Source organism: Ambystoma mexicanum, chromosome 3q (assembly GCF_040938575.1).
Source record: "Ambystoma mexicanum isolate Mex_15411 chromosome 3q, UKY_AmexF1_1, whole genome shotgun sequence".
Classification (NCBI taxonomy): domain Eukaryota; kingdom Metazoa; phylum Chordata; class Amphibia; order Caudata; family Ambystomatidae; genus Ambystoma; species Ambystoma mexicanum.
In genome coordinates this window covers 1,047,056,848-1,047,083,621 of record NC_090926.1, presented here as the reverse complement: position 1 = coordinate 1,047,083,621, position 26,774 = coordinate 1,047,056,848, and the positions used below count along the sequence as shown (strand labels likewise).

Below are 26,774 nucleotides of genomic sequence, written 5' to 3'. Positions count from 1 at the left end.
ATAGTCCTACTCGAGGGTTCGAGACGCGCTCGAGAGGTTTCCTTCGCCGGGTACTGCGACTCGTGGCGTTTTTGACCTTCGGGTCTTTCGACCAGAGCATCGCTCTCGGCAGTCTTCGAGGGGGTCGAGGCCGCTTTCTCGAAGACGCTCATCATATTTTTGCGGAATTCCTCCCATTCAGCCCGGGAACTATGTTTCGTGGGGCAAGGGATTCTTTTTGGCGAAACAGAGGAAGAGGAAGACGGAGAAGGGGATCTTCGACATCTCCTCTTCGAGTGCTTCGATCTCGAGGAGTGATGCGACCCACTCCGAGACCTGGAGCGCGAATGGTGACGAGGAGACGAGTGTCTCGACTTCGTCGACGAAGAAGAAGCTTTAAAAGTCTTACCTTTCTCCAGCTTCCCCCTACGCTCCTTCAGGGCCTTAGCTGTCATGGACATACAGTCCTCGCATTCCGAACAATGGTGTTCAGCTCCCAAACACCACAGACAAACTCTGTGAGGGTCAGTCAGCGACATCTTTTTCCCACAATCTCGGCATTTTTTTAAGCCGGATCGAGGAGTTGTCGGTTCCGACGAGGAAGCCATCGAGTACGGATCGAATGACTCGAGGTAAATAGGATTAATCTGACAAGAACTGAGCAACGGTATTCCGAGGCACTGAGTAAGCGCGGAAAAACGGAACTGAGCAACGGACGCTGCGCGCTGCCTTTATAGGCAGGATGACGTCGACGTCGATACGGCGGCTGTCGAGGGACATCGACTCGGAGGACGTCGACGCGCAGCGCCCTCTAGAGAGAAAAAATTTTCCGAGGCCAGCAGAGCTGGAAGGAGATATCTAAGATGAGGAATACGTCGGAGGACACAATCCCTTCGAAATATTGTTTTTTTGTTGAAAGTGAAAGACACGTAAGCAACGAACACTCTGATATCCAAAAGGCGAGAGGAATATATTCAATGAATTTGTCAGTGATCGATCAAAGTTATGACAATGTAGGAGATAAAATGACATCACATCTAGAGTACACTTACACATTACTTGGATTGCGAGGGCTAACTGTTGCGCAAAGTTTATGCATAATCACCATCATAATCCTTAACACGGACCTTGTGAGGCAGGCTGCCTTGAAGTCATGCAGCTCGGTAACGCATATCGGTGCTGTGTCTTCTTCTGATATGTAGGCCAAGCATCCAGAGTTTTCTTGGCGACAGCAGTTGTCCACCTCATTGGCATGACCTCTCATCGATTGCAGGTGCACCAGGAGAAAACGTCTTCCATGAGACTAGGCTCAGGTTCATGCTCCGGTGATTCATCTTCCCAACTATTATTCGATTCCCCATCGTTTATGCATCTTTCTCTTTCAATTACTTCCTCCTCGGAATACTCAGGCTCATACTGGTAGGAATGTATTGTTGACATTATATGAAAATATTTTAAATAAAATGCAAGTAGCGATTGAAATCAGTTCTGCTAGTGTAAGTATCTGTTTGCATGGGCTTCGTACTAGGAAGATAGCTGAATGGAGCAGAAACGTGTCACGGGCGATCCAAACAAAATACAGTGAAACGATTGAAAAAGCAACTCTGATGTTGTCTGATGAGAAGGGGTCTGTTTATACTTGTTGAGGAAAGAGGCGTCCTGGCATTTCCATGGAGACATGTCAATAGCTTACGCACAGAGATCATTGACACGAGACGTACATTGGCGTTGTGAAAAGGGCCGTACGCGTCTAGTGATTTCAGCTTCAGGAGCGGGCGATCTGTATTCTTGCCGCGAGCGCACTTGAAGTTAGTGCAATGCCTCAAAGGATAAGATTAGCACAAGATGGCCACACCAAACCCATTGTTTTTGCATGTGTAAAAGTGAAGAAAACTAAGGTAAGATGCATAGGACATTTTTTTATCATTGATTACAGTATGCTTAATGATACATGCCCGAACGATCGGGACAATAACATTTTGGAGCGAACGTCCCCTTTAAGGGAGACAACGAGAGGGGGACAATCAGGAGGGGGAGTCAAATACAATTTCTTCGTGCCTTGGTGCTAGAGATAGAGAGAGGTTTTGAGGGCTTTTCTGAAGGCCCAGTACGATTGCTCCTCTCTCAGGTGTGGTGGGAGAGAGTTCCATTGGCTGGCAGCTACAGCAGGGAAACTGCGTCTCCACTTTTGGCACGCTTGGATTTAGGCATGACTAGTCTGTGGATGTAGGCTCTTCTGTAGGTCTGGAGGATTGTACTTTGGTGATAATATGGGAGAGGTAGGGGGTGCCGAGTTGGATAGGCATCAGTGAGTGATCTAGAGAGTTTTGAAGATGATCCTTTGCGTTCACACATGGACTCTAATGCCGCAATTAGACTTAGCAACTTTAAATGGGGCTTCAAGCTGTGGGCCTATCACACCCCCCCCTGGCAGCTTCAGCCCCCACCAGTGGAGCGCACCCCACAGTTTGAAGAGCACTGCCCCATGCTCTTTGAAATCGTTTTTTAAAAAACTTTATTTATAAACAGGTTCACATTGTAAAACACAGATTTTATAATCACATATAACAATGGATGTTGCAACAAAAGAGAATTCCGCCTTTTTATAATGAGTTATGTCTGATTCAAAAATGTAGTTCAAGATGGAGGCTCAGAAACTTCAGTACTTCAAACAGGGATGACAAGAAACATATGCACTGAGAATGTTTTACTGCAAAAGATATAATTATAGACAGAAATACAATCACTTTCAGTCAGGTTATCAGGGCACACCAACAACGCAATTCACAATACATTCATTTCTTTATTGGTGTGGTTTTTCAATGCTCTTTTCCTAAGGAAGATCTTCCCAAATATTGCTAGGCCTCGATCTCGCTGTCAACAATGCACAATACACCTCGACACCCAGATTCTCCCCCTCCTCTATCGCACTGACATCAATGATGCTGCTACTCGGAACTCTAAATACGCCATGATGCAGGCCTGGAGGGCAACACACGGCCTCTGCCTCAACAATGAGAAGCTCCAAACTTCCCCTCATTGGACCTTCATCCATGCAAATAAAAAGTGCCCCTGACTTCTAAACCTTCAATATAGACAGCTCCTTGATCTCATTCTCACCAACAGTCAAGACTCTAGATGTATACCTGGATGCAACTCTATTATTAAACCGCCAAGTAAATGCCATAGCCTCTTCGGCGGCCTACTCAACAAAATTCCTAAACGTGGCCAGACCCGTTCTCTCAAAAGAATTTTGCCTAACCATCGCCCAAGCAGTGGTCGGGGCGAGGCTGGACTATTGTGATGTTCTCTTCGCCGACACCTCCGCTCACAACTTTAAAAAATTCCAGACTATCCAAAACAATGCCCAAATATTCCAGGTCGGAACATATGTCCACCGCCCGAAAAGCAGTACATTGGCTCCCAATCAGGGAAAGAATCTCTTTCAAGACACTCACTATCACACACAGATGTATCTCCAAAACTGGCCCGCCTTACCTGGCTGAAAAAATGGCTATGACCACCTCGTCCAGTCCCACCAGAACCCCATACACACATAGACTAGCCCAACCCAAGTACAAACGATTCAAAGCAGGAGGAGCCAAGTTCCCAGTCATTGCCGACAAGCAATGGAATACTCTCCCACATGCGCTAAGGGCAGAGGAATCCTACTAGGCCATCCATAAAGCCCTGAAAACCTGGCTATTTGGCCAACCTGCTTCTGTGCCTAATGCCCGCTGATATGTGACCTTGTATTTGTTATCAATGTTTGCTCATACCTTCATGTCTATGTACCTTATATACCTACTATGACCACTATCCTGACTAAGGATATTTGTATCCTCTACAGTGCCTAGATTCCCTCGGGTTTGTGTGTGCTATACAAATGAAATAAATAAAATTAATAAATAAATACATTTCTGTGTCACAGTACCAGGTCAGGTCCCTTAATCATTTAGTGGGGTGGGGGAACAGCACTGGACCAAAGCATCAGTATGCACCTTTTGGCAAACAGCATGCATATGGACAGTATCCCCGGGACCCACCCAAACATTCAGCATAGTATTTCATAAGGAACCTCCTGACCAATTATGTGGGCTGTCATACACTTTACCTGTTCCCAAAGTCCATACAAACCTCTGCACTCCCAATTGATATGCAGGAACCCTGCCTCATTTTCTTTGCATCTAGGTCATCGTCCATCCATTGATTTGTCAAATTTCATCTGTTTCAGAGGGGAAATGTACACATGGTGCAGCATCTTGTACTGATATGTTTAAATGTAGTGTTTATAGCAACCCTCTGAGTGTACTTGCACATATAATTCCGCAGCTTATCGTTAATGTCATGTCTCACATCTGAGGACCACTACAATCTACACGGCATGACTTCTCTTGGAGTAGTCTCCCACACAATCTGGTAAACTATAGAAGAACAAGATACTTATCCCTGGTAATGTTCTTTTGACTTGATGTTCCTCCCACGTATTACTAATTTTATGATATGTCCTTCCAGCGTCAGCTGCTTCAAAAAAAATGTTTTGCGGTACAGGGCGCCATGTGTCATTGTCGAGTCGATGTCACTCGAAGGCCTCCGTTCCCTCTCGAGGTTGACGTCATCGACAGTATAAATAGCACGCACTGCAAACGGTCAGTTTCCAGTTCTTCACCTTCTTCTTACAGAATAACCAGGTGAGGTCACAGAGACCAGGCACGCAAGAAAACGAAAGGTGTAATGCATGGAAATTCTACTAAGGGGTGGGATGGGAGGGCTGATGAGGAATACGTGTGAGGAACATTCAGTCGAAAGAAAGTTACCAGGGGTAAGTAACTTGTTTTCCAAATGGATTGCGCCCTCCCACGTATTCCTCATCTTATGATAGCCTCCCAAAGCAGTATGAGATTGGAGGAGGGAGTAGTCGTGAAGGTTTGTTGTGAACCCTGTGAAGCACAGCTTTTTCAAATCCCGCCACCTTCCCTGACGCAAAGTCTAGACAATAGTGTTTTGTAAAGTTGTGTACAAATGACCAAGTGGCTGCCGCATAGATGCCCTGAAAAGCCCCTCCCCACCTGTAAGACAGATGAAGTAGCTACGCCCCTTGTGGAGAGAGCGTGTAAACCGACAGACGCATCTTTACCAGTTAGTTTATAACACTTGGTAATGCATAAAATGATCCAACAGGATAATGTTTGCTTTGTAACTGCAAGACCCAGCTAGGGTCTGGTTTATCCAATTTACAATTGATCATCTTGTGTCAGTTTAGCTAATCGAGAAATATAAAAGCTTAAAGCTCTTTTGGGGTGAAGTCTGTGAAGCCTTTCTTCCTCCTTGCCAGGGAGAGATGGAGGGTAAAATGTTGGCAATACAATTTTCGGGGATAGATAAAAATCCATAAGCACCATTGGCTGAAAACTAGGTTGACTCTTAAAACAACCTTTTCTGTATAGAAAGCTGTAAATGGTGGCATTTTTAAATGACAAGACCTGCAACACACTGATCCTGCATGCAGATGTTTTTAAAGTCAGTAATCTCAATGGGCAAGAGTGAAGTGGCTCAAACGAGCACGGATGAGGTATTTTAACACTAGATTCAAATCCCAAACCGGAACCACAAAAAGGGTTGGAGAGAAAACATTTGTGACCCCTTTAAAGAATTGAATGACAGGTGACATTTTAAAGTAAAACATTTGCTCTGTAGTGCGCTTCAAAATAAAAAGCGCTGGCAGGTATTCCTTGATAGTGCCAACCTGAAGCCCCAGATAAGCCTGATGTAAAAGAAATGATAACAACACCATAGGCATATTGCATTCTTCTCTCTGCACTAGTTGCATGCACAACCAGTTCCAACGGAAGCAATACAGAGACTTTGTTGCTGGCCTTCTAACCAAAAGCAAAATCTCCATCACGTCTTCCTCCAAGTCCCAATCCTTATATCTCAACCTCTCAGAAACCATGCATGAAGGTTAAAAGTCTTGAACTATGGATGGAGAACCTGACCTTCCTCTTGTGAGAGAAGGGCCTCTCTTTGTGGAAGACGAACTGGAGGGCAGATGGACATGTCCAAAAGGTCTGGGTACCACGCCCTCTTGGCCCAATACGGAGCAATCAGGATCATGGATTTCCTGAACATTCTAAACCTCCCGATCACCTGAGGAATGACTGGGACTGGAGGACACACATATAGGAGTGGAAACTCCCAGTTCACTACGAAAGCGTCCCTTACAGCTCCTCCCGGAGGAAATCCCCTGGAGCAGAACAGCTTGCACTTCCAGTTGACACTGGACAAAAACGGATCAACTTTAGGGGTTCCCCAACGGATGCAAATCTCTTGAAGGACTTTCTGAGCTAGTTCCCACTTGTCTGAAACCATGTTCTGCCTGCTCAGAGAATCAGCTGCTGTGTTCTCCTCTCCGCCTAGATGAACTGTTGATAGGGAGATTCCTCCCAGAACCAGAGCCGCATTGCATTTCTGCACATTGACCCTACACCTCCTCTCTGTTTGAGGTAGTACATCTTTCTCCATACAGAGGACAGAAAGGCTTTCAGCTCTAGTCTGATTGCCCTCATCCCCAAAAGGTTAATGTTTAGTATCGACTCAGTTGGAGACCAACAACTGCTGACCGTCAGATCGTTGGCATTTATCTATTTTATTTATTGGATATTTGTAGGGCGCCTATACAGCAAATGTTTCAAGGTGACACAAGACAAAAAAAAAGGAGGGGGGCAAGGAAGAAAGATAACAATAATGGTCCTACTACAACTTGTGACATTCAGATCGTAAAGTGCAGTAACAAGAAGTGCAAGGGTGAGTGGGGTGAGGGAAGTGCTAGTCTGCACGAACGCAAAGTGCTAGGGTGGGAAGGGAATTCAGGATAAAGAGGAGAGGGTGCAAGAGGGGGGCGGGCAACAGGGTAGTGCTAAGGGGAGGTTAGGTGGGCAAGTACAGGGAATTGCATGGGCTCCCCACCCAGTGAGGGAGGCATCCATAACTACAGTTATCTCCGGCCATGGTTGCCAAAAAGGGTCCCCCCTCAGAATGTTGTCCTTACAGGCCCACCACAGGAGATCCTGTGCGACCTTGTTCAGGACCTGAAGTAGATCTGACATCTTGCCCACCTGAGGGCCCACCGGAGGGATCTCATTCTCACACGAGCCTCTGGCAAGAGAAAATGAGGCACAGCAACCTTAGGAAATCGAAGGCCAGAAGACGCTGGGCGTTCTGAAATTTGGTGGCCGGTGGCCATCTGCATAATGTGTTCAGCCCTCACCTCGGGTGGCAAGGCTTTTCCTGAGGAAGCATACAGGACGTCGCCGATGAACTGGAGCTTTTGGGACAGTGTCATGTGGGACTACTTGAAATTGAGGGAGATGCCCAGTCTGTGTAGAGAGTGGCAGGTTATGCTGAGATGTTCCAAGACCTGTTCAGGAAAACAGGCCCTGATCAGCTAATCATCCAGGTAGGGGTAGGCGTGATTCCCCCACCCCTGGGACTCAAACTGATAGTAAGAACCACCAACGGCGAACTTCAAGTACTTCCAGTGCTTGTGATGAATAGGCACATAGAAGTTAGCATCATGAATGTCCAATGATACGATCTAATCCTTGAGCAGGATCTGAGAAAGGGTAACCATTTTGAACTTATCCTTCCTGAGGAACTTATTCAGGTATCTCAAGTCCGAAATGGGTCTCAATCCTCTGTCCTTTTTGGGTATAATAAAATGAGGGGAGTACCACCCCCTGTTCCTCTCCGTCACAGGGAATGGTTATACAGCACCTTTCTCTAGCAGACTGGCAATCTCCTGCAAGAGGAACAGATGTGGAATTTTGTGGCAGTGGCTCCCCAGTGGATGATCCAGCAGCCTTCTCAAAAAAGGGAGGCAGTAACCCTGGGCTACAGTTTATCAGGCCCAAACATCGGATGTAATACCCTTCCATTCTTCCAGATGCTGAGTGAGCCTGCCTCCCACTGCAGTCCTGTGCATTAAGGCATCAGAGTGGTTTTGAGGCAGCTGAAGCAGCGGCTGAGGGTAAAGCAGACAATGCTTGGGGCGGATTTAGCACCTCTTCCTCGTTCTTCCTCGTCCACCACAAGGGAATTTTCTCTGACCTCTTTGATTGGCCAGCGCTCTCGTTCTTCCAAATGAGGAATAATAGCGAAAGGACCTACCCCTCTAAGCCTGTGCAGTGGGGTGTGAAGGTTGATACTGCCTGATAGTGACACTGAGTGATTTGGCTGTAGCATTTGAAGTCTGTAATTTCTCAAGGCTCTCCTCAGCCTTGGTGCCTAACAATTGAGTGCCATAAAAGGACATGTTGAGTAGCCTGGACTGCACATCTGGTGCAAAGCCAGAATTCCTCAACCACGCAAACAGGTGCATCACTGTGCTTACCACCATGACTCTGCTAACACTATCGGCAGGGTCCAAACCTGACTGGAGAGATTCGCACATAGGGCCTCATCACGAATTGGGCAGTATTCCCGGCGTAATATCCGCTGATCCCTATTTGCGTTAACGCCGCGATGTGTAGAGTAAACACTGCCAGATCAATAGTTGGCGGGCACGCGCAACGGCCTGGCGTTAACACATATAGTGTCCAGGGGAAAAAGTGGCCGTGAACCCGAAAATCCAGCGCACATTGCGCTACTGTCGAGCTTCCGTGCTATTAGCGCGCACTAATAGCTCAGCTGGAAATGTGTCACTGCCAGGATGGGAAATAAATTGGTGGCCATTTTGGAAATCACAATCCGCCGAACATCGCAACCCCTGTAAGCCATACTCTTTTGAAAAGCCTGAAATAAGTCACTGGAGCGTACCAAGGGCAAGTCAGCCTTGGACAGGGTCAGAAAACCCAAGTTCTCTGACCAGGAACTTGCTATACTTGTGGAGGAGGTCATGGGCCATCAAAAAGAGCTGTATGGGCCACAGCAGCGCAAGATGAGTGCACAGCGGCGAACCTAGACCCGGAGACCAGGGAGCCAGAAGGTGACAGCGGTGGGTCATGTGCCCAGGGACGGGGAGGACTGCCAGAAGCGGGTGAACAACTTACAGTGCGGGTTTGTGTCCGTGGGCTCCTGGCCCAGCACAAGAGCGAGAGCATGGGGACTGGAGGAGGGCCACCACCATCGGAGCCCATCCCATGGGAGGAACAGATGACGACCCTAATAGACATGGACACAATTGAGGGAGTCGGAGGAGCAGAGGCTGGCACCGGTACCCAGGGGGCTGCAGGTGAGAACCCCCCCCCTTTAATAATGCATAATTCTGTTAGGCCCACCCCTCCAAACACAGTGTGAATGTATGTAATTGCAATGTGTGTGAAGCACCGCAGCCACCCATGAGTGCTCCCTTGTACCATGTTACCTTAGCGCCCACAGGTATCATGACTAGCCTGAAGTACCTCCAATGTGTCAATGTTAGCCCCAAGGTAAACAGATCCATGGCCAGGCCGCAGCAACGTGATGAGTGTGTGCGTATCAAAGCCCCACCCTCAAGTAGAGCGCCATGGGAGCTGTGCATTCACAACAGACATCTGAAGACAACACACTGGCATGTCCCAGCAGTGTCCCTCCCTTGTAGCACATTCGACCAATCACAACATAGTGAATAACAAATAAGTAATGGCCAAGCATGACACAAAATGTGCCCTATTCCACTGTAAAGCATGAAATGCATTATACAAATGTAAGCTGCCATCAACTCATACCACACCCGATGTACGTTACAGGCACGCAGCGGTCATCGCAGGGCAATGTTGATGCAGAAGAAGCAGGCACATCCAGTAGCATGCCCAGACGTGCATCGACAAGCACCACCATGCCCCAAAGGGACCGGCCTTTGAAGGCAAGGCACAGGACATATCCCAGGTCACCTCACCGCAGTTCAGTCAGACCGGCTAAACGTCCACAAGGCCGGAAGCCACCAGAGGTTTGCAGGATGTGGAGGTAGCCACCAGTGGGACAAACACGGATCATGGCCACACATCCACAGAGAAACAACACGCTGCATTGGTGTTCTCACCCAGCCAGAGTGGCACTAAGGAGATGGGTACACCCCAAGGGACCCCGCAACAGGTGCCAGTGGAAACGCACACTTCCCATGTCCCTGCACATGGACGTTTTGTCCGCACACCATTGCCCGATGTAGACACCCCTTCTTATGGCACCCCTGAAGGCAGCCCCTCCAACCGTGACAGCCCCACCAGAAATGCTGCCATGTCTACCGACAGCTCTCCTACCCACCCTACACAGAGCTGGCAGCCCAATCAACAGCACACTGACAGCCCCAGAGTCACAGGAGCAGCTTTTATGGGACATCTTGATGTCAATAAGGAAAGTCAGCGGAAAATCGAGGCCATGGTGGCTGACCAAAGCTGCAACATTAAGGAAATAAGCCGTGCCAACTGAAATGTTGCAAAGACCATGGCGCGTGACAATGCCCGCACCCGTAAAGTGGTTGAGGGCTGTACAGTAGGACTGACCAGATTCTGAAAGAGTTTGTGAGCTGTGTGAGAGCCAATCTGCTCATTCAGAGCAGATGCAGGAGGCAAACAATCTGCTCTGCCAGCAGCTGCAGTTTGCAGGAGCAATCTCATCAACCTCCACAACACCCACATAGGGATCCCTGGAGGCTTTGCCCAGGCGACGTTCCCTGCACAATCTCCCACGCCGCTCATCAGAGGGACCTGGACATGGGAAGCGCCCACGACCATCATAGATGGACATATCACAGTTGAGCCGAGGCCCGGCCACATGGACACAACTGCACTGTTTTGGGTTATTTCAGGGGGGGAGGGGAGATTGTGTGCTGGGGTGTTTCAGGGAGTAGGGGTGATTGTGTGCTGGGATGTTGCAGAGGGGAGGGGAGATTGTGTGCTGGGGTGTTTCAGGGGTAAGGGGGGATTGTGTGCTGGGGTGCTTCAGGGGGGAGGGAGGATTGTGTGCTGGGGTGTTTCAGTGGGGCGGGGGACTGTGTGCTGGGGTGTTTCAGGGGGGGTGAGGGGATTGTGTGCTGGGGTGTTTCAGTGGGAGGGTGGTTTGTTCCACATAAAATAAATACGGGTCATTCTGCATTGAAAGCTTGGACATTCTTCATTGTGTTAAAGTGCTCTTTATTTTACAAGTGATATTTCTGACATGTACCCATCCACCAAAGCAAAAATATTTGTCAATCAACGCCTGTCTGGCTAACCTCCCTCCCTCAACCCATCCCTGTGTGCATTTGCCCCGGCTACGGGCACATGCTCATCATCACTCCCATCCGCAGGTGATTGGCCATCAGCATCGGGGGCCATTGGCACATGCCTGCGCCAGCAGATGCTGTGCAGCATGACACAGGTGAGTATGAATTTGAACACTTTCTCTGGTGCCTACATCAATGCCCCTTCCGTACGGTATAGGCACCGGAAACATGCCTTCTGCCATTTCCACACAGATGTGTGTACGCCTATGGGAAATGTTATATGCCAGCTCTGCTGAAGTTTGTGGATTACGCACAGGGGTAATGAGCTGTCATGATGCCTACCCTCGGGCATCAGGACCAAGCCCATCAGCTCCGGGAGCAGGCATCCAGATTCTTATTAAAACCCCAACAGCCCCGGCTGGGGGCTGTTTGGGTTCAGTCTAGGCTCATAGACTTTACTTACCTGATGCAGACCATGCTGCAAGTGAGTCCAAGCCAACGTGAGGCCTGGATGGGACTATTTTATTACAGGGACTATTTTTTACTCAGGCGTGGTTCTGGGGGGTTCATAGTCATTTTTTCGAAAACAAAAATGTCGAAAATCATTTTTTCAAAAAAAATGTCAAAAGAAGTCACATTTCTTTTTCAATACGTTTTTCTTCGAAATGGGGTTCCCCCCAACCCCCTTTTTTTCTATTTTTTTTTTATTTTACCATTTTTTTTTATTCCCGGTCCCCAAAATAAATATATAATTTTTAAAAAAAGAATTCGACTTTTTTTTTTTATATTTTTTTTTTCGACATTATCGTCTTTCGACATTGTTTTCGAAAAAATGACTGCACACCGTTCTGGGGAACTTCTTACCTGGAACTACTTTAGATGCTATTTAAACCACGCCCGAACAGCAGCACACGCTTCGCGTTATTCTGCATCCAGCAGCGTAACGCTCACGGTGCCTGCAGTGAGCATCCAGTCTTCTGCCACGCCCGCCTCGAATCTGGAGCTCTTAAAACAAAGAGGAAAGAAAAGGACAAGGTTAGAAAATTAACTATTTTCAAATTCCTCACCTGATTCCGGATCCATCTCGCCTGCGGACCTGGAAAGAACATCATTTCAGTACGCGTCGCATCTCCAGCTGCAGCGTCACGCCTTACTCACCAGTCCTCACAGCATCTTTCGATTCAGCGCTGCCTCCATCATTTCTTCGCCGAACTCCGGCACCTGGGGGACAAAAGAAAACAACAAGGTGAGCTGAGAAAACCAACAAATATAACTCGTATCATCATAGACTTACCTGATTTACCACCGGAGGAATTATTCTATAACTCTCCACACATGTGCCGCACCTGCAAAGAGAGAGAAAACAACGCGTTAAACACGTGCAACATTTACCGGACAGCGTCGGGTAATACAGACTCTTACCTGAGCGCCACCAGCTACCACGAGAGTATCTTCTCACAAACTCAGCTGCAAGACAAGGATGGAAGGGGGGAACAAGAGTGAACATTGGACATATTGAACTCTACGAACTTGATACTTATTGGTCCTCGCCAGGAACCTCAGAGTCAATACTCTCCGGAACTCTCCCACGCCTTCAAACCAGTGAAGTAACTGGCATCAACGCGCCCCTGCAATCCATGCAGGATGGAGAGCTCATCTTTCAAGAGTATAAGGTGAGATTGCTGAGACGGCACTTCGGAGGTGATTAGTGGGGAGGACTGTGGGGGGTGCCATCACATGAATCCACGGGTGGCTAAATCCATCTCTCCACGTGCAGGAGAATACTTCTACGGGTCAAGCAGACAAGATTAGGAGGGCCAGTCCAGTCAGTCCTCCCTGCACTACAAATCACGTTGGTGGAGACCGCAGCTGTCCGGGTCCGACCGACGCACCTGTGGGGGCCAGGTGAGCGTAACATGAGCCATGTGTTCTGCGGGTATCCAGAATTGCTTGCAGGGGACAAAACGTGTACATTATTACTAGGTTGGTTATGTGGATGTGCAAAGGTTACAATTCAATTTGCTAAGCACTATGGTCATGTATGTGTGCAACAGGTACATGCCATCTAATTGCAATCTTGGTATACAGCCTCAATCTTCATGGACATGCATGTGTTGACCTATACATGCAGTCTGTGTAAATGAGTTAGGTGTTATGTGGCAGGTTGGATTTACATGCAGCAGTGTATCAAAGACTATGTTGATGGTTATATGTGTGACACTCATGCTGAACAAGTAAGGTCATGTGTACATTTTGCTTTTCAATATGGTGTCTTAATGCGCAATGTGTGTGGTCTGCAATGTGTGCCATGTGCCATATGGGGACCTCACTGCATGCACCACCCCCTGTGTCTCATTGCCACAGTGGTGCATCCGTTACTTCAGGTGCGGGTCCCGCCATATCTGCCTGTTCATGTACTCTATTGTTAAATGATGGGTTGTGGCTGTCCCTATGGCTGGTTTCACGTTTGCTACTTTGCACATTGATCAACATTAGGCCAGGCATGTCAATTGCCATTCAGGGCTCACTATCTCAGTGATGTTCATGGTTGTGACTTCACCTGCCCATCTACAGTGGTTTTGTGGATGTGTTTTCCATTGGACTCACGTGGCACTCCTGTGTGGTGCGTAGGGTGAGATTGTTCTTGGGTGTCAGGGTGAGTAGCAGCACTGCAACAGAGACAAGAGGCATTGTGGTTGTTATGTTTCCATATGTGATTGTGCATTCACAAGTGTGTGGCATACACCTTCTGTGTGTTCTGCTGTGGGGAGAGTGTGCAGGGGTCCTTATGTGACACAAATGCATGGGAATTGTGCTGTGCTAGTGCTGGCTGTGTATCTTGGTGGCATGCAGGGATTACTGTGTGTCTGCCCACCCCCCCATCCAGTGAATGTTGGCATGCATTTCATGCAGGGTTTCTACTCACCCAACATCCATGTGTGTTGGCCTCGGTACCTCTCCATGTAGGCTGGCAGGGTACTGTTGAGCAGCACGATGGAGTCGTTATAGAAACTGGGTAGCAGCAGTGGCTGAAAGTAAGGTCAGGGCTACAGGTCACCTGCAAATTGAGGAGATGGAAACTCTTCCAGTTCCTGTAGGCTGCCTCATGGTCCTGGGGTGCTAAAAGGGCAACATGTGTGGAGTCTAGGGCTGCAATAACGTTCAGGACTTGTGCAATGGCATGGAACTGTGCCTTGAATTGGCTGGCCTGGGCATGTGTGGCCGGCAATGCAATGTGCTCATTGACATGGACTGGGCTATACCATGCATCATGGCAATTGTTTTTTCGAAGCTGCCAGTCACAAGCTTCACAAGTGGGGGCACAGCGGCACTGATGGATATCCGGCTGGCTAGGTCACCCTGGATTGTGTCCAGCAACTGGGTGATGGTTGCCCTGTTCAGCCTGTACTCAAGACACCAACTGCTCATCAGTCAGGGCCCAGGGTGTTGGCCTGACCCTGGGAATGGCTGGCTGCCTTGCTACCATTTCCAGCGTATTTAAGGGCTACCGCCCAACTCGTGATGAGGCCCATAATGTCTTTTCCATTTTTCACAATGTTCATGAATCGTTCTCTCTCCTCTCCTTCAGGGCTATGCTCAGCTGCCATAAAAATGCAATCCCACAAGGTGTGGGTACATTTTGCTAGTGCGCAAGTGGTACTGAAAGACTTTAAAGCCATACTACTGGCTGAAAAATCAAAATGCTTGTCACTGTCTTGTTGTAGATGTTGCGGCCTGTATCACAGGGCTTTCCGGAGTACGGTGCCTTGAAAGATATTCCAGATCAATGCTTGAGCGTCTGTATTTTTTAGTCTGAATTTACTGACGGCTGGGCTTTTATCGGGGGACTCCCAGTTAGCCTTGACCCTTTTTTGTATAGCCAAATTAAATGGTAAAACAGGGTCTGTGTGCAGACCACTGTCTAGAATGTCCAACAGGTCATCCTGTTCAAGGGCTGCAGCTGGTCTGCCCAACCCAGATATTCAGCTACCATATTCATGAGACGTCTGTAAGACAACTCCGTGTGCTAAGACGGGTCATAGTTACCAAGGTCAATTCAAGCAGAAGTGTAGAGGCCACTTGCACTCTGAAGATATACAAGTCTTACATCCTTGACTCTTTCGATACTAAAGCTTCAGGAACATTGGTTGCTCCGTAATCCATGCCAAAAGGTGGAGTGTCCTGGTCTGATGGTTCATGTTCCACGAATATAGAGGAAAGGGACTTGTAAAACTCCTTTTTCGGTAAGGGTTTGAAAGATTTCTCGATTTCCTTCGAGGGCATTGAAGGCTTTCGATGTCGATAGCACTGGCCTCGACAGGCTCACCACGTGACTCAAAGGAGTCTTTGGGGGTTGAGGGTTGTGCCTCTCCTCTCCTCGAGGTCTCGAGGGATCTCGATGGGTCAGCAGATTTTCAACCGGTCTCAAGGGAGTGCAAGTTGTAGCCTTTTTCACCACCTTATAACCCTTGGAAGGTGCGACAGGGTCGTGGCTCTTGAAATTCTCTTTCGAGAGAGTCGGGTCGCCTTCACAAACATTTCCATTAATTGACACCTAAAGGGCTTCCATTCAGCTTTCATAGCTGACTTATCTGGGCAAGCTACTCTGCGTCCAGACGAGGAGCTGGAGGACCAGGACGCCGACCTATGACGTTTCTTCCATTTATACCGAACTTAGAAGTCAGTAGTTCTTTTATGCTGCCAGGATATGAGCAATTGTTATAGGAGCATCTAATGCATCTCTAGTTGCGTTCTTGAGACTTGCCATAGGTACCCCATGCACAAATAAAAGCAGAGCTTCTTTATCTGATGCCCCTCTCCCTGAATACAGCTTCTCAAAGAAGTTCTGAAATGCGCCCAAGATTAAATCAGGGCCTGACAAGTGTCCATCTACCGTTTTAATTACGGGAATGTCCACAACCCCTCTCGCCCCCAACAAGTTAGTCAAATGCCTCAGTCTTCCCCTCTCTGCCATATTTGCGAGCAAACCGAGGGGTGGCCACATACCTCACCTCTCAGTCTATATTCACCCTAAAGCAATCTAGCGCAGCCTTTATCGCTGCCAAATTGCTTTCCAAGGGAGAACTTTCATCATTTAGCTGTCCATTTTTCAATTCAGCCTCCAAGTTCGCCAGTTGCCCATGAATCCCTTTACAAACACCATTTTCCAGGGCAACACAACACCCATGCATGTATACTTTAAACGTTTCCCACAGCACTCCAATAGACGACACTGACCCCAAAATAGTGGTTAAAACGACTCAACAATTTCCAGGACTTCACCTCGAAAAACACCCCATCCAGCAATGCCTGCGCTGCTCTGAAACGCTAATGGGGTCTATGAATCACCAGGCCCTCTATCTCCAATCTCCCTAACATCAGAGAATGATCTGACAGCGTTCTAGGGAGCAAAGAGCACTCCTTCGTAGCATGCACCAACTCATGCCCAACCAACTTGTAATCTATACAGGATCTCATTTCATGGGCTGAGGAGGAAAAGGAGTGCCCCTGAGTCCCCGGGTGCAACATCCTCCATACCCATGTGTCGTGCCATAAGAGCCATGGGCAGCGAACTTGACTATTTCAAACAGTTGTTATCCCACTACCAGATGACCGCTCCAATAAGACAATCCCATCCTCCCCCACCAGACTCTACCCAAATTAACTAGAAGCTTCACCCAAATTATGAAGGAGAGAACACTTCTGCTGAAGTTACCTCACTCACTCTTACCCATCACCCACCAACCTTGGTTTTTTCTCCTCCCCCTATGTTTACATGTATTAAAGCAAACCTGTGAGACTCCCAATCAGGCCGAACTGGTTTAGTGCTGGTATATATGTAACCTGTCAGAAGAACAAGTTACTTCTTACCTTGTAACGTTCTTTCGACGGGATGTTCCTCTGATGTATTCCTCATCTTAGATATCTCCTTCCAGCTCTGCTGGCCTCGGAAAATTTTTTCTCTAGAGGGCCCTGCGCGTCGACGTCCTCCGAGTCGATGTCCTTCGACAGCCGCCGTATCGACGTCGACGTCCTCCTGCCTATAAAGGCCGCGCGCAGCGTCCGTTGCTCAGTTCCGTTTTGTAGCCCACAATAATACTTTCTGGACTAACTAATCACCCTGAAGGAGCGTAAGCTGCAACAACAAGGGAAGTAGAACTGCGGGGATGGATGGGAGGGTCGATGAGGAATACGTCGGAGGAACATCCCGTCGAAAGAACGTTACAAGGTAAGAAGTAACTTGTTCTTCGAAGGGATTGTGTCCTCCGACGTATTCCTCATCTTAGATAGGCTCCCATAGCAGTATTCTATTATCGGAGGAGGGAGTACTGACTTCACGCTGTCTTCTATTGATGAATAGAATGCAGTACAGCCCTTCCAAACCTAGTCTCTTGACTGGAGGAGGAATCCAGATTGTAAAAACGTGTAAAGGTATGGACAGACGACCATGTAGCGGCCGCACATATGTCTTTAACCGGCACGCCTCTTTTGAGGGCCGATGAAGCTGCAATACCTCTGGTCGAGTGAGCCCTAAGGTTTTGAGGGGGCTCCTTCCCTGCCAGTTTATAACATTCCAGAATGGCTAGAATGATCCATCTGGAAATGGTCTGCTTAGTTATTGGTAACCCCAGCTTGTGACCTGTGTAACCTACAAACAGCTGGTCTGCCTGTCTTATTCTGGCTAGTCTACTAATGTAAAAACTTCCTGAGCTAGCTCCCACTCGTGGGAGACTGTGTTCTGCCTGCTCAGAGCGTCCGCTGTCAAGTTCTTCTCTCCGGCTAGGTGAACTGCCGATAGAGAGATTCCTTCTTGGATTGCCCAAAACCAGAGCTGCATCGCCTCTCTGCACAGGGGTAGTGATCCTACGCCTCCTCTTTTGTTGAGGTAATGCATGGCCACCATGTTGTCCGTCATTATCAGGACGTTCTTCCCTTGTACAGCTGGTAGGAACGCCTTCAGCGCAAGTCTGATGGCTCTCAGCTCTAACAGGTTGATGTGTAGTCTGGACTCCGATGGAGTCCAACGACCGCTGATGGTCAAGTCGTTGGCATGGGCTCCCCACCCCGTGAGTGAGGCATCCGTGACTACTGTTATCTCCGGCCAGGGTTGCCAAAACTGTTCTCCTTTCAGAATGTTCTCCTGACAGGCCCACCACTGAAGGTCTCGAGCCACCCTGCCGGGAACCTGAAGAAGATCTGTCATTCTCCCTGAGAATTGTGACCACTGAGTCCTCAGTTCCCACTGGAGGGATCTCATTCTCAGGCGAGCCTCTGGCACAAGGAAAATGCAGGATGCCATGAGGCCTAGCAACCTCAAAAAGTCGAAGTCTGGGAGACGTTGGGCATGCTGGAACTTGGTAACCATCTGTAGAATATCTTGAGCCCTCACCTCTGGTGGCGAGGCTTTTCCCAGGGAAGTATCCAGGATCGCTCCTATGAACTGGAGTCTCTGCGATGGTATCATTTGTGACTTCTTTAAATTGAGGGAGAAGCCCAGTCTGTGAAGGAAGTGGCACACGTGATTTAGCTGGATCTGAGCTTGTTCCGGAGAAACAGCCCTGATCAACCAATCGTCCAGGTAGGGGTAGACGTGAATCCCTTCCCTCCTTAGACTTGCAGCCACTACCGACATTAACTTGGTGAAGACCCTCGGGGCGGAGGTCAGCCCAAATGGCAGCACTCAAAATTGATAGTGAGAGTTGCCAATTGCGAACCTCAGGTATTTCCTGTGTTTGAGATGGATAGGCACATGGAAATAAGCGTCCTGAAGGTCCAGAGATACCAACCAGTCCTGGAACTGAAGGGCCTGGAGGATCTGAGAAAGAGTGACCATCTTGAATTTGTCTTTTCTGAGGAATTTGTTAAATTCTTGCAAGTCCAAGATGGGTCTCATTCCTCCGTCTTTCTTTGGAATGAGAAAGTAAGGGGAGTACCAGCCCTTGTTCCTCTCTGCTACAGGTACGGGTTCTATGGCACCTTTCTCTAGCAGGTCCCAAATTTCCTGCAAGAGGAGCGGATCTGGAGCTTTCTGAGAGCTGATCCCCAGTGGATGACTCTGAGGTATACGTAGGAAAGGCAGGCAGTAACCTTGGGCAACTGTTTCCAATGCCCAAGCATCTGACGTGATAGCCTGCCATAACGTCAGATGTTGAGTCAACCTGCCTCCTACAGGTGTCCTGTGAGGGAAGTCCTCAGAGTGGTTTTGGGGCGGCTGATGCAGATGCCGATGGTAAAGAGGCACCTGCTGTTGCTGCGGCTTTTGAATATCTACCCCGTCCACCTCGGGTAGTTCTTCTTTGACCCCTTTGAGACGGTAGTCCTCTACCTCTTCCGAATGCGGAGTAGAAGCGAAAGGACTTGCCCCTCGCAGAGGTTCCTGTGGGACGAAAAGGAGTCTGACGGATTGCAGCTCCTAGGGATTTTGCTGCTGCTTTTGAAGTTTGCAGTTTCTCTAAACTGTCATCCGCCTTTTTCCCGAACAAAGAAGAGCCATCGAATGGCATGTTCAAGAGCCTGGCTTGCACATCTGGGGCAAAACCCGACTTTCTCAACCAAGCGAATCTCCTGGTTGATGTACTTGCCGCCATTGCTCTGCTGATACTGTCAGCCGAATCAATGCCCGTCTGGAGGGATTCGCACATAGCGTCTTTACCGTCCTGTATAATATTCAGGAACGCATCCCTTTCTTCTCCCTCCGGGATGCAGTCAGCCGCTGTAGAAGCACACTCCCAAAGGGTATGGCTGAACTTAGCAAGGGTGCAAGTAGCATTAACAGATTTTAACGCCATGCTACATGCTGAAAATACTTTCTTTGCCATAGCATCATATTTTTTATCGTCCCTGTCCTGTGGGACGGTAGGATAAGCCGTCTTGACATCGGTAGAGGATGCTGCCTGTACCACCAGACTTTCTGGGGATGGGTGTTTAGACAAAAACTCAGGGTCTGTAGAAGATACCCTGTACTTTGTAGACAGTTTTTTTATTTACTGCTGGTACTACATCTGGGGTTTCCCAGTTTGTCATGATCTTTCTCTGAAGAGCTTTATGAAAAGGCACCACAGGATCCTCCTGTGGGCCTTTGTCAAGAATATCCGTGAGGTCATCTTGTTGGAAAGATTGTGAAGGTGCAGACCACCCCATGAACTCTGTAATCCTAGCCATTAAGGCTCTGTAGGGGGTTTCAGCATGCTCCCCCGGGTCTGGCTTAGCAAACTCCACCTCAGGGGAAGTATCTAACCCACTTGCCTCATGTAAAGAATCATGAAGATCCTTTAATCTGCGCTCTTCAGAGGAAAATTCCTCTCTAACTGGGGTTACAGGTCCCTGTAACTCAAATGTGTCTTCCTGTTCAGAAAAATCACCCTCTTCTAAAATTGAGGATATAGTTCTCAATTGTTCTGAACTCATAAAGGGAGTAAATCCCATTTCCAAGGCAGAGGGTGCCGAACTTGTTATTATTGGCCTCGAAAACGTCGATGTCGTCGACGCCGACGTCGAAGGTTCGAGCGTGGCGTCGAAAACAGAGGCGGAGGCCTCGAAGACCTCGACAGAATTGGAATTCTACTCGACAATATCGAAGCCATCGACGTCGAGGGCCTGGGGATAGTCACTGGATGTGTGGTAACCGTGACTTTTCTTGGCGTCGACGCCGGTGTCGAAGCCGGCGTCGAGTCGACAGACCCGTGTGTCGAAGGTCCCTTCGACAACGGCGTCGAAGACATCGACCTCAACGGAACCTTCGAGGAAGGTTTGGAGGTCATAGTCCTGCTCGAGGGTTCGAGACGCGCTCGAGAGGTTTCTTTCGCCGAGTACTGCGACTCGCTGCGTTTTTGACCTTCGGGTCTTTCGACCAGAGCATCGCTCTCGGCAGTCTTCGAGGGGGTCGAGGCCGCTTTCTCGAAGACGCTCTTCATATTTTTTCGGAATTCCTCCCATTCAGCCCGGGAACTATGTTTCGTGGGCAAGGGATTCTTTTTGGCGAAACAGAGGAAGAGGAAGACGGAGAAGGGGATCTTCGACGTCTCCTCTTCGAGTGCTTCGATCTCGAGTAGTGATGAGATCCACTCCGAGACCTGGAGCGCGAATGGTGACGAGGAGACGAATGTCTCGACTTCGTCGACGAAGAAGAAGCTTTAAAAGTCTTACCTTTCTCCAGCTTCCCCCTACGCTCCTTCAGGGCCTTAGCTGTCATGGACATACAGTCCTCGCACTCCGAACAATGGTGTTCAGCTCCCAAACACCACAGACAAATTCTGTGAGGATCGGTCAACGACATCTTTTTCCCACAATCTCGACATTTCTTGAAGCCGGATCGAGGAGTTGTCGGTTCCGACGAGGAAGCCATCGAGTACGGATCGAATAACTCGAGGTAAATAGGATTAATCTGACTAAGAACTGAGCAACGGTATTCCGAGGCACTGAGTAAGCGCGGAAAAACGGAACTGTAGCAACGGACCCTGCGCGCGGCCTTCATAGGCAGGAGGACGTCGACGTTGATACGGCAGCTGTCGAAGGACATCGACTCGGAGGACGTCGATGCGCAGCGCCCGCTAGAGAAAAAATTTTCCGAGGCCAGCAGAGCTGGAAGGAGATATCTAAGATGAGGAATACGTCGGAGGACACAATCCCTTCGAAATATAGTTCTTGTATAACAATACTAGTGTACAGGCCCGTGTACATGGGCCATAGTGCAGGGTTTCATTAACACATTAGGGCCACTATATATCTTAAGCCTACAGCTCCCTCTAGCGGTGACAACAGGTGAAGCTATTCGAATTGAACCACTGTAAAAGGCGAAGCTATGCGATTGGACCACTGTATATCCTAAGGCAACAGCTCCCTCTACTGGAGCATTCTGTTCGTTCGGCAGGCCTCTACTGAGCATGACGGCATCAGACACGCATACATCTGGCCTTTATATGTTCTATTCTTCACAGGGACAGGTACTGGGAATACATTGCAACAACTATTTTACAATTTTGTTTTGCGTCTATCCTATTTGATTGATCTTTGTTTAGCAAACCAGTTGATATAAGACAAATCACAAATTAATTGTCTATCTGTGCTTTTTTGCATTACTTCTTTTAAATACCAATAAAAGGTAGTTTAACATAAAAAATTACAAAAATATTTAGAAGAAAAGATGATTGCCAATAAAATAGCAAAAGTAATTACTCGTAGTCCCTTCTCTATTTCCACTGTCAGTCATTGGAAAGAATGTGGCGCCAAGAAAGAGAAGGGGCTAGATGTTGACAGTGGTAAGCGTTTGCTGTGGTATCAAAGGCCTGCAGTATGAGAGTCTTTGGACAGTACGGCGAGGAAGTAAGCCCAATCGGACAGATACTAAACCCAAGGGCTCAGAATGTAGACCATTACCAGTGGGTAATGCTCCCTGTATGCTGATTGTTAGGGAGAATTTTCATTTATGGCTAATTTCCCTCACTTAGTGAGTACCCCAGCAGCTTTGCTGGACTTCTTGAGTTTATTTTTTTTCACTTGGTAAGAGTGAGAGCTTTTCCCCCACTCTTACCTGTGTTTTGCTATGTGTTTCCATCTGTTTTTGTGATTGTGGACTCTGAAGTACACCACTTCAGTAGCCCCCTTCTTTGTGTGTGTCACACAGCACCTTCAGTGCCGTGGCACAGGGTTGTCTTTGAGACTTACCTCGACTTCATTTCTGAGGCGACTACTGTCCCACAGAAAAGGGTAAAGTTACCATTAACTTTACTTAGTCCATCTACCACAGATCCAGTACACCCCATCTTCCAGGGAGTACCCAAACGGGTTAACTTGTATCCCTTTTTATCTGTACCTCCTAGAGCATTGTTTCGCTCTTTTAACATTTAGACTTGGCTGGTGGCAGTGGTATCTACCCTAACTTTTCTACCGCGATTATATTAGATAAACGTGGTACTGTTCTTGGCTATTATATTAGCCTCGAACATAAACCCGCTTAACCAAATCGTCTTTCTCTTGGCTCCGGTTGGGTTTATACGCCATTTCTTTCGGTTAAAGTCCTTCTTGTGTTTTACTTTGCGTGGCAAACTAGGTTTGCCTTCTTTGTTCACTGTCTTTTGGTGGGCTTCTGCCCAGAAGACCTCCTCAAGGCGCCTGGATGTCTAGGTGGGCTGAATGTGAGGGAGGGGTGTAGTCACCCCCTGCACAGGGTATCCTAGGAAACCCAAGTTGCACTTTGTCATGATTGGCCAGGGTAGTTGTCCGGGCTGGACAACCCCCCTGCTGGGTGATTGACAGCCAGGCTGCGTGAATGGGGTTTTTTCGCATAAAAGGCAGGTCTCTTGGGCTAGAAGTCAGAGAGTCACCACTGGAACTACAACGACCGAAGAGAAGCAGAGAGAATGACGGCTGCTGCAACTGCCCCGTCCCGGTGAAGCCCTACATCAGTCCCGAGCTATCTGCCCTTCAACGACTCAGAGAAGATCCAGTCCAGAGTCTTCTTCCCTTGAGCTTGGTGGGGATAACCAGCTCATCCTCTACAGCCAGAGGATCCTCTTCCGTGGTCGAAATCACTGCACACTGCTGTAGTGGTCCGGATAGCCACCTGAAGAGCCTCTCCTGTTTTTAAGGGGTGCACCTTTTATTCCTTGTTGCTGCTGCCAGCTTCATCCCTGTGTGGTGCAGACCCCCTTCAGACGTCCTCCTTCACGACAAAGCACCAGGAATTGTGGGTCTGTGGGAAACCAACAAGAACAACTGCCAGGTCACCAGCTGCACCATTGGAACAAGGTACTGTATTCTGTTGAGGAAACTGGGTGAATCCCTTTTCTTCATCTTCCAAGGCTTGCCCTTGTCTTCCCTCCTTTTTATAACTTTTGCTTCCGAACATTGACAATATCGAAGTACTTTTGGCTACATTGAATCGTGAACTGTTTGAGCCTGTGATCTTCGGCAACTGGCCCCTGTGTCTTTCGAACCTGGCTCCGGCCCTTTGACTTTTGAACTACTGTCTCTGAGTGTTTCTTGATTCTGCCTGCCTAACCAAAATATTGCCTGTCTGTGATTTTCCAACTCCCTCTGGGTATTTCAGGCGCTAAGTGTGTTTTTGCCTCGGTAGCATTTAATGTCACGGATACGTGTTTGTTTAGTAGACCGAACTGTCAAAAAGTGATCGCAATCGTATTCGCGGTAACGTGTTTGTGCTAACACTGGTTCATTCCAACACAGGGTACTTACCTTGAGACTTACTGTACAAAGTGAATTGGTTAGTTGTAGTATATTTAACGTGTGGTTTTCGTTTGAGTTTAATAGAAGTGTTGTGTTTATAACGAATGGTTTAAAAATATTTTTCTACCTGAAACCTTGAGTCAGTGTTTGCTTGAGTCACAGTAATTGTGGTCCCTGTGTGTAATCTCTGCTACTGCTCATATACTCTTGAGATAAGCCTGGCTGCTCCGCCACTGCTACCACTCTGACATAGTAGTACAGGCTTGTACCAAAGGTAAAACTTGTATCACCACCTGTAGTCTTAAGTGTGTGTAGTGGTCCCTAAGGGCACTGCACAGGATTCTGCCTAACACTGATCACCCGTGCAAAGATGTGACTGTACTTTTACATTTTCTGAATTGCCTATATGTCATACCAATAAGGAGTATACCAGTACACAACAAATGTTACTTTTCTGGGACAAACAAAACATTACAAAGAGTTTAAATAGCAGTTTCCTTACCTGTCTGTGAGTGGAGTAATTACCAGGCGGGGAGTGTTTCCCAGATATTCATAAGAATATCTGAACTGAGCATCACAGATATTGGCGAAGCAATGTTTTTTGTCTTCATCCCAACGATGTCTAAGTTGGGATTGCCACGTGAATGCCTGGACATTGTCAACCTGTAACACAAATACAGCAAGTTAATATACGATTGAAATAAAGCAGGTGTAAAACAATGTGTACAGTGAACAATATAATGTAAACAGTAGTCTAAGTGACATATCTGTGAAATAAGATCGGCAAGTATATCTTAATTGTACCTTAGTGAGAACCAGTTTTGCCACAACATCACGAGCATGCACATCGATGGTACAGATGGTCATAATTTTCTGTCTGTCTCCTCTCGACAAGCTTCCAATAAGCAAAGTAATCAATGTGTTCAACTGACTGATCTGAAGGGTACAATAACAAATAGTATAAATACTACTGCCAAACTAAGTCGAAATATATGTAAAACTAAAATGAACAACATACTCTTAGTCCTTAATTGCACTCCATTCAGAAACACATAGGAGTAGTACAGTACCACCTTGTGAATTGTACTTTAACACATGACAGCAATACTATAACGTCCCCACAGGCGCCGAGCACCGCAGAGTACAGTCTGCTGCAGCACTATAGCATTTGGAATTGTTGCAGGGTGAAAGACTTTTGGAGCAACACCGGCGTGTGTAAAATGTCCCAACAGTCGCAGACACCAAAGCAGAGTACCGCAGTGGAGTGCAGTCTTCTGCATTCCATGGCATTCCGCCGGTGGTCTAACTCAGGACTGGAGACCACGAAGGAAACTCTGGTTAACATGAATCGGGACGAGGGTATTGTGGCGGTGCCCGTAATGACGGGCTTACGCGGCGGCGTGACGTTGCACGCCGCCGCCTAGAATATAAATAAAGGGGCGTTCCCGGCCGCGGACAGAGCGACCGGGAAGCCCGAACCGAAAGGCTGTGTGCGTGTGTGTCCTTTTGGGTGGGGGCTTGCGGGCACGCTGTGGGGGCTCAGGACCGCCCCCCAACAGTGGCAACGAGCGAGTGCGGATGCCCGGGCCCGGCGGTGAAGGCTTCCGAATTTTTCTGCATATACGGAGCACCTGGAGGCTCCGTCTTACGCCGTGGCTGCGGCTTGTACACGCGGCCGGCGGCCATTTTGTCTGGTAGGCCGCGGATGTTCTCCGAGCTCCGGTTTGGAGGGGGAATTGAATCCGGGCCAAATTTTTGGAAATTCTGCTTGCAGGTAGCATGATCTGCACACCCATGGTTGGATTGTGGATTTTCATGTAGTTTTGGTGCTACTACGTCGTGTGAAAGCCAGGAGAAGGGTTAACATGGCTGGACCTGCTTAGCCTACTCCATGCTTATGGCTTAATTTTTGGAACACCTATACATTGGTGGATGCCAGCGGATGGAGACAGCATCTTTCTTCGTCCCCTTCATCATCAAGTGGCTGTGGTATCTTCTTCGTCCTCTTCATCATCGGAGAAGGCTGTGATTGAGAGACATTCACACCAGCACGCTTTGTTCCTGGTCCTTGGAGCTGGTGCCCGTCCCAGGTGAGCTGTCAGGCTCGTAGTGTGTTTCTGGTATCGGATTTGACTGTTATAGACACTCACACTGTGGATTGTGAATGGTGGCTGAGTTGCGGCCTCCAGGACAACTGGCGGGGGTGCCTGTGCGCTCAGACCTATGTTTGACTCTGAAGATTCAGATGATGGGGCAGGCGCTGCACCGATTCCTCAACAGGCTGGGCAGCCTCCAGTAATTCCAATGCAACAGCTGATACCGGCTCCACAGTTGCCCCTGCAAGGACCTCCAGCAGTGCTGCCAGCTGCCCAACCTGGACCCCCCATCATGGCTCAGGCAAGAGCACCTGCGGCCCACGCTGCTCTGCAGC

The 26,774-nt window shown here is 48.3% G+C and overlaps 1 protein-coding gene across 1 annotated transcript in view; it reads right to left on the bottom strand.

Annotated features, from left to right (window-relative positions):
* The window catches only part of DNAH17 (dynein axonemal heavy chain 17), an 8,024,690-nt gene that overhangs the window by 4,399,486 nt on the left and 3,598,430 nt on the right, over positions 1-26,774 (bottom strand). Inside the window, exons 33-34 of the mRNA XM_069655242.1 lie at positions 25,148-25,279; positions 24,846-25,006 (exon numbers count right to left, since the gene is read on the bottom strand). Coding sequence (XP_069511343.1) covers positions 24,846-25,006; positions 25,148-25,279 — 293 coding nt within the window. The remainder of the gene's footprint in view (positions 1-24,845; positions 25,007-25,147; positions 25,280-26,774) is intronic.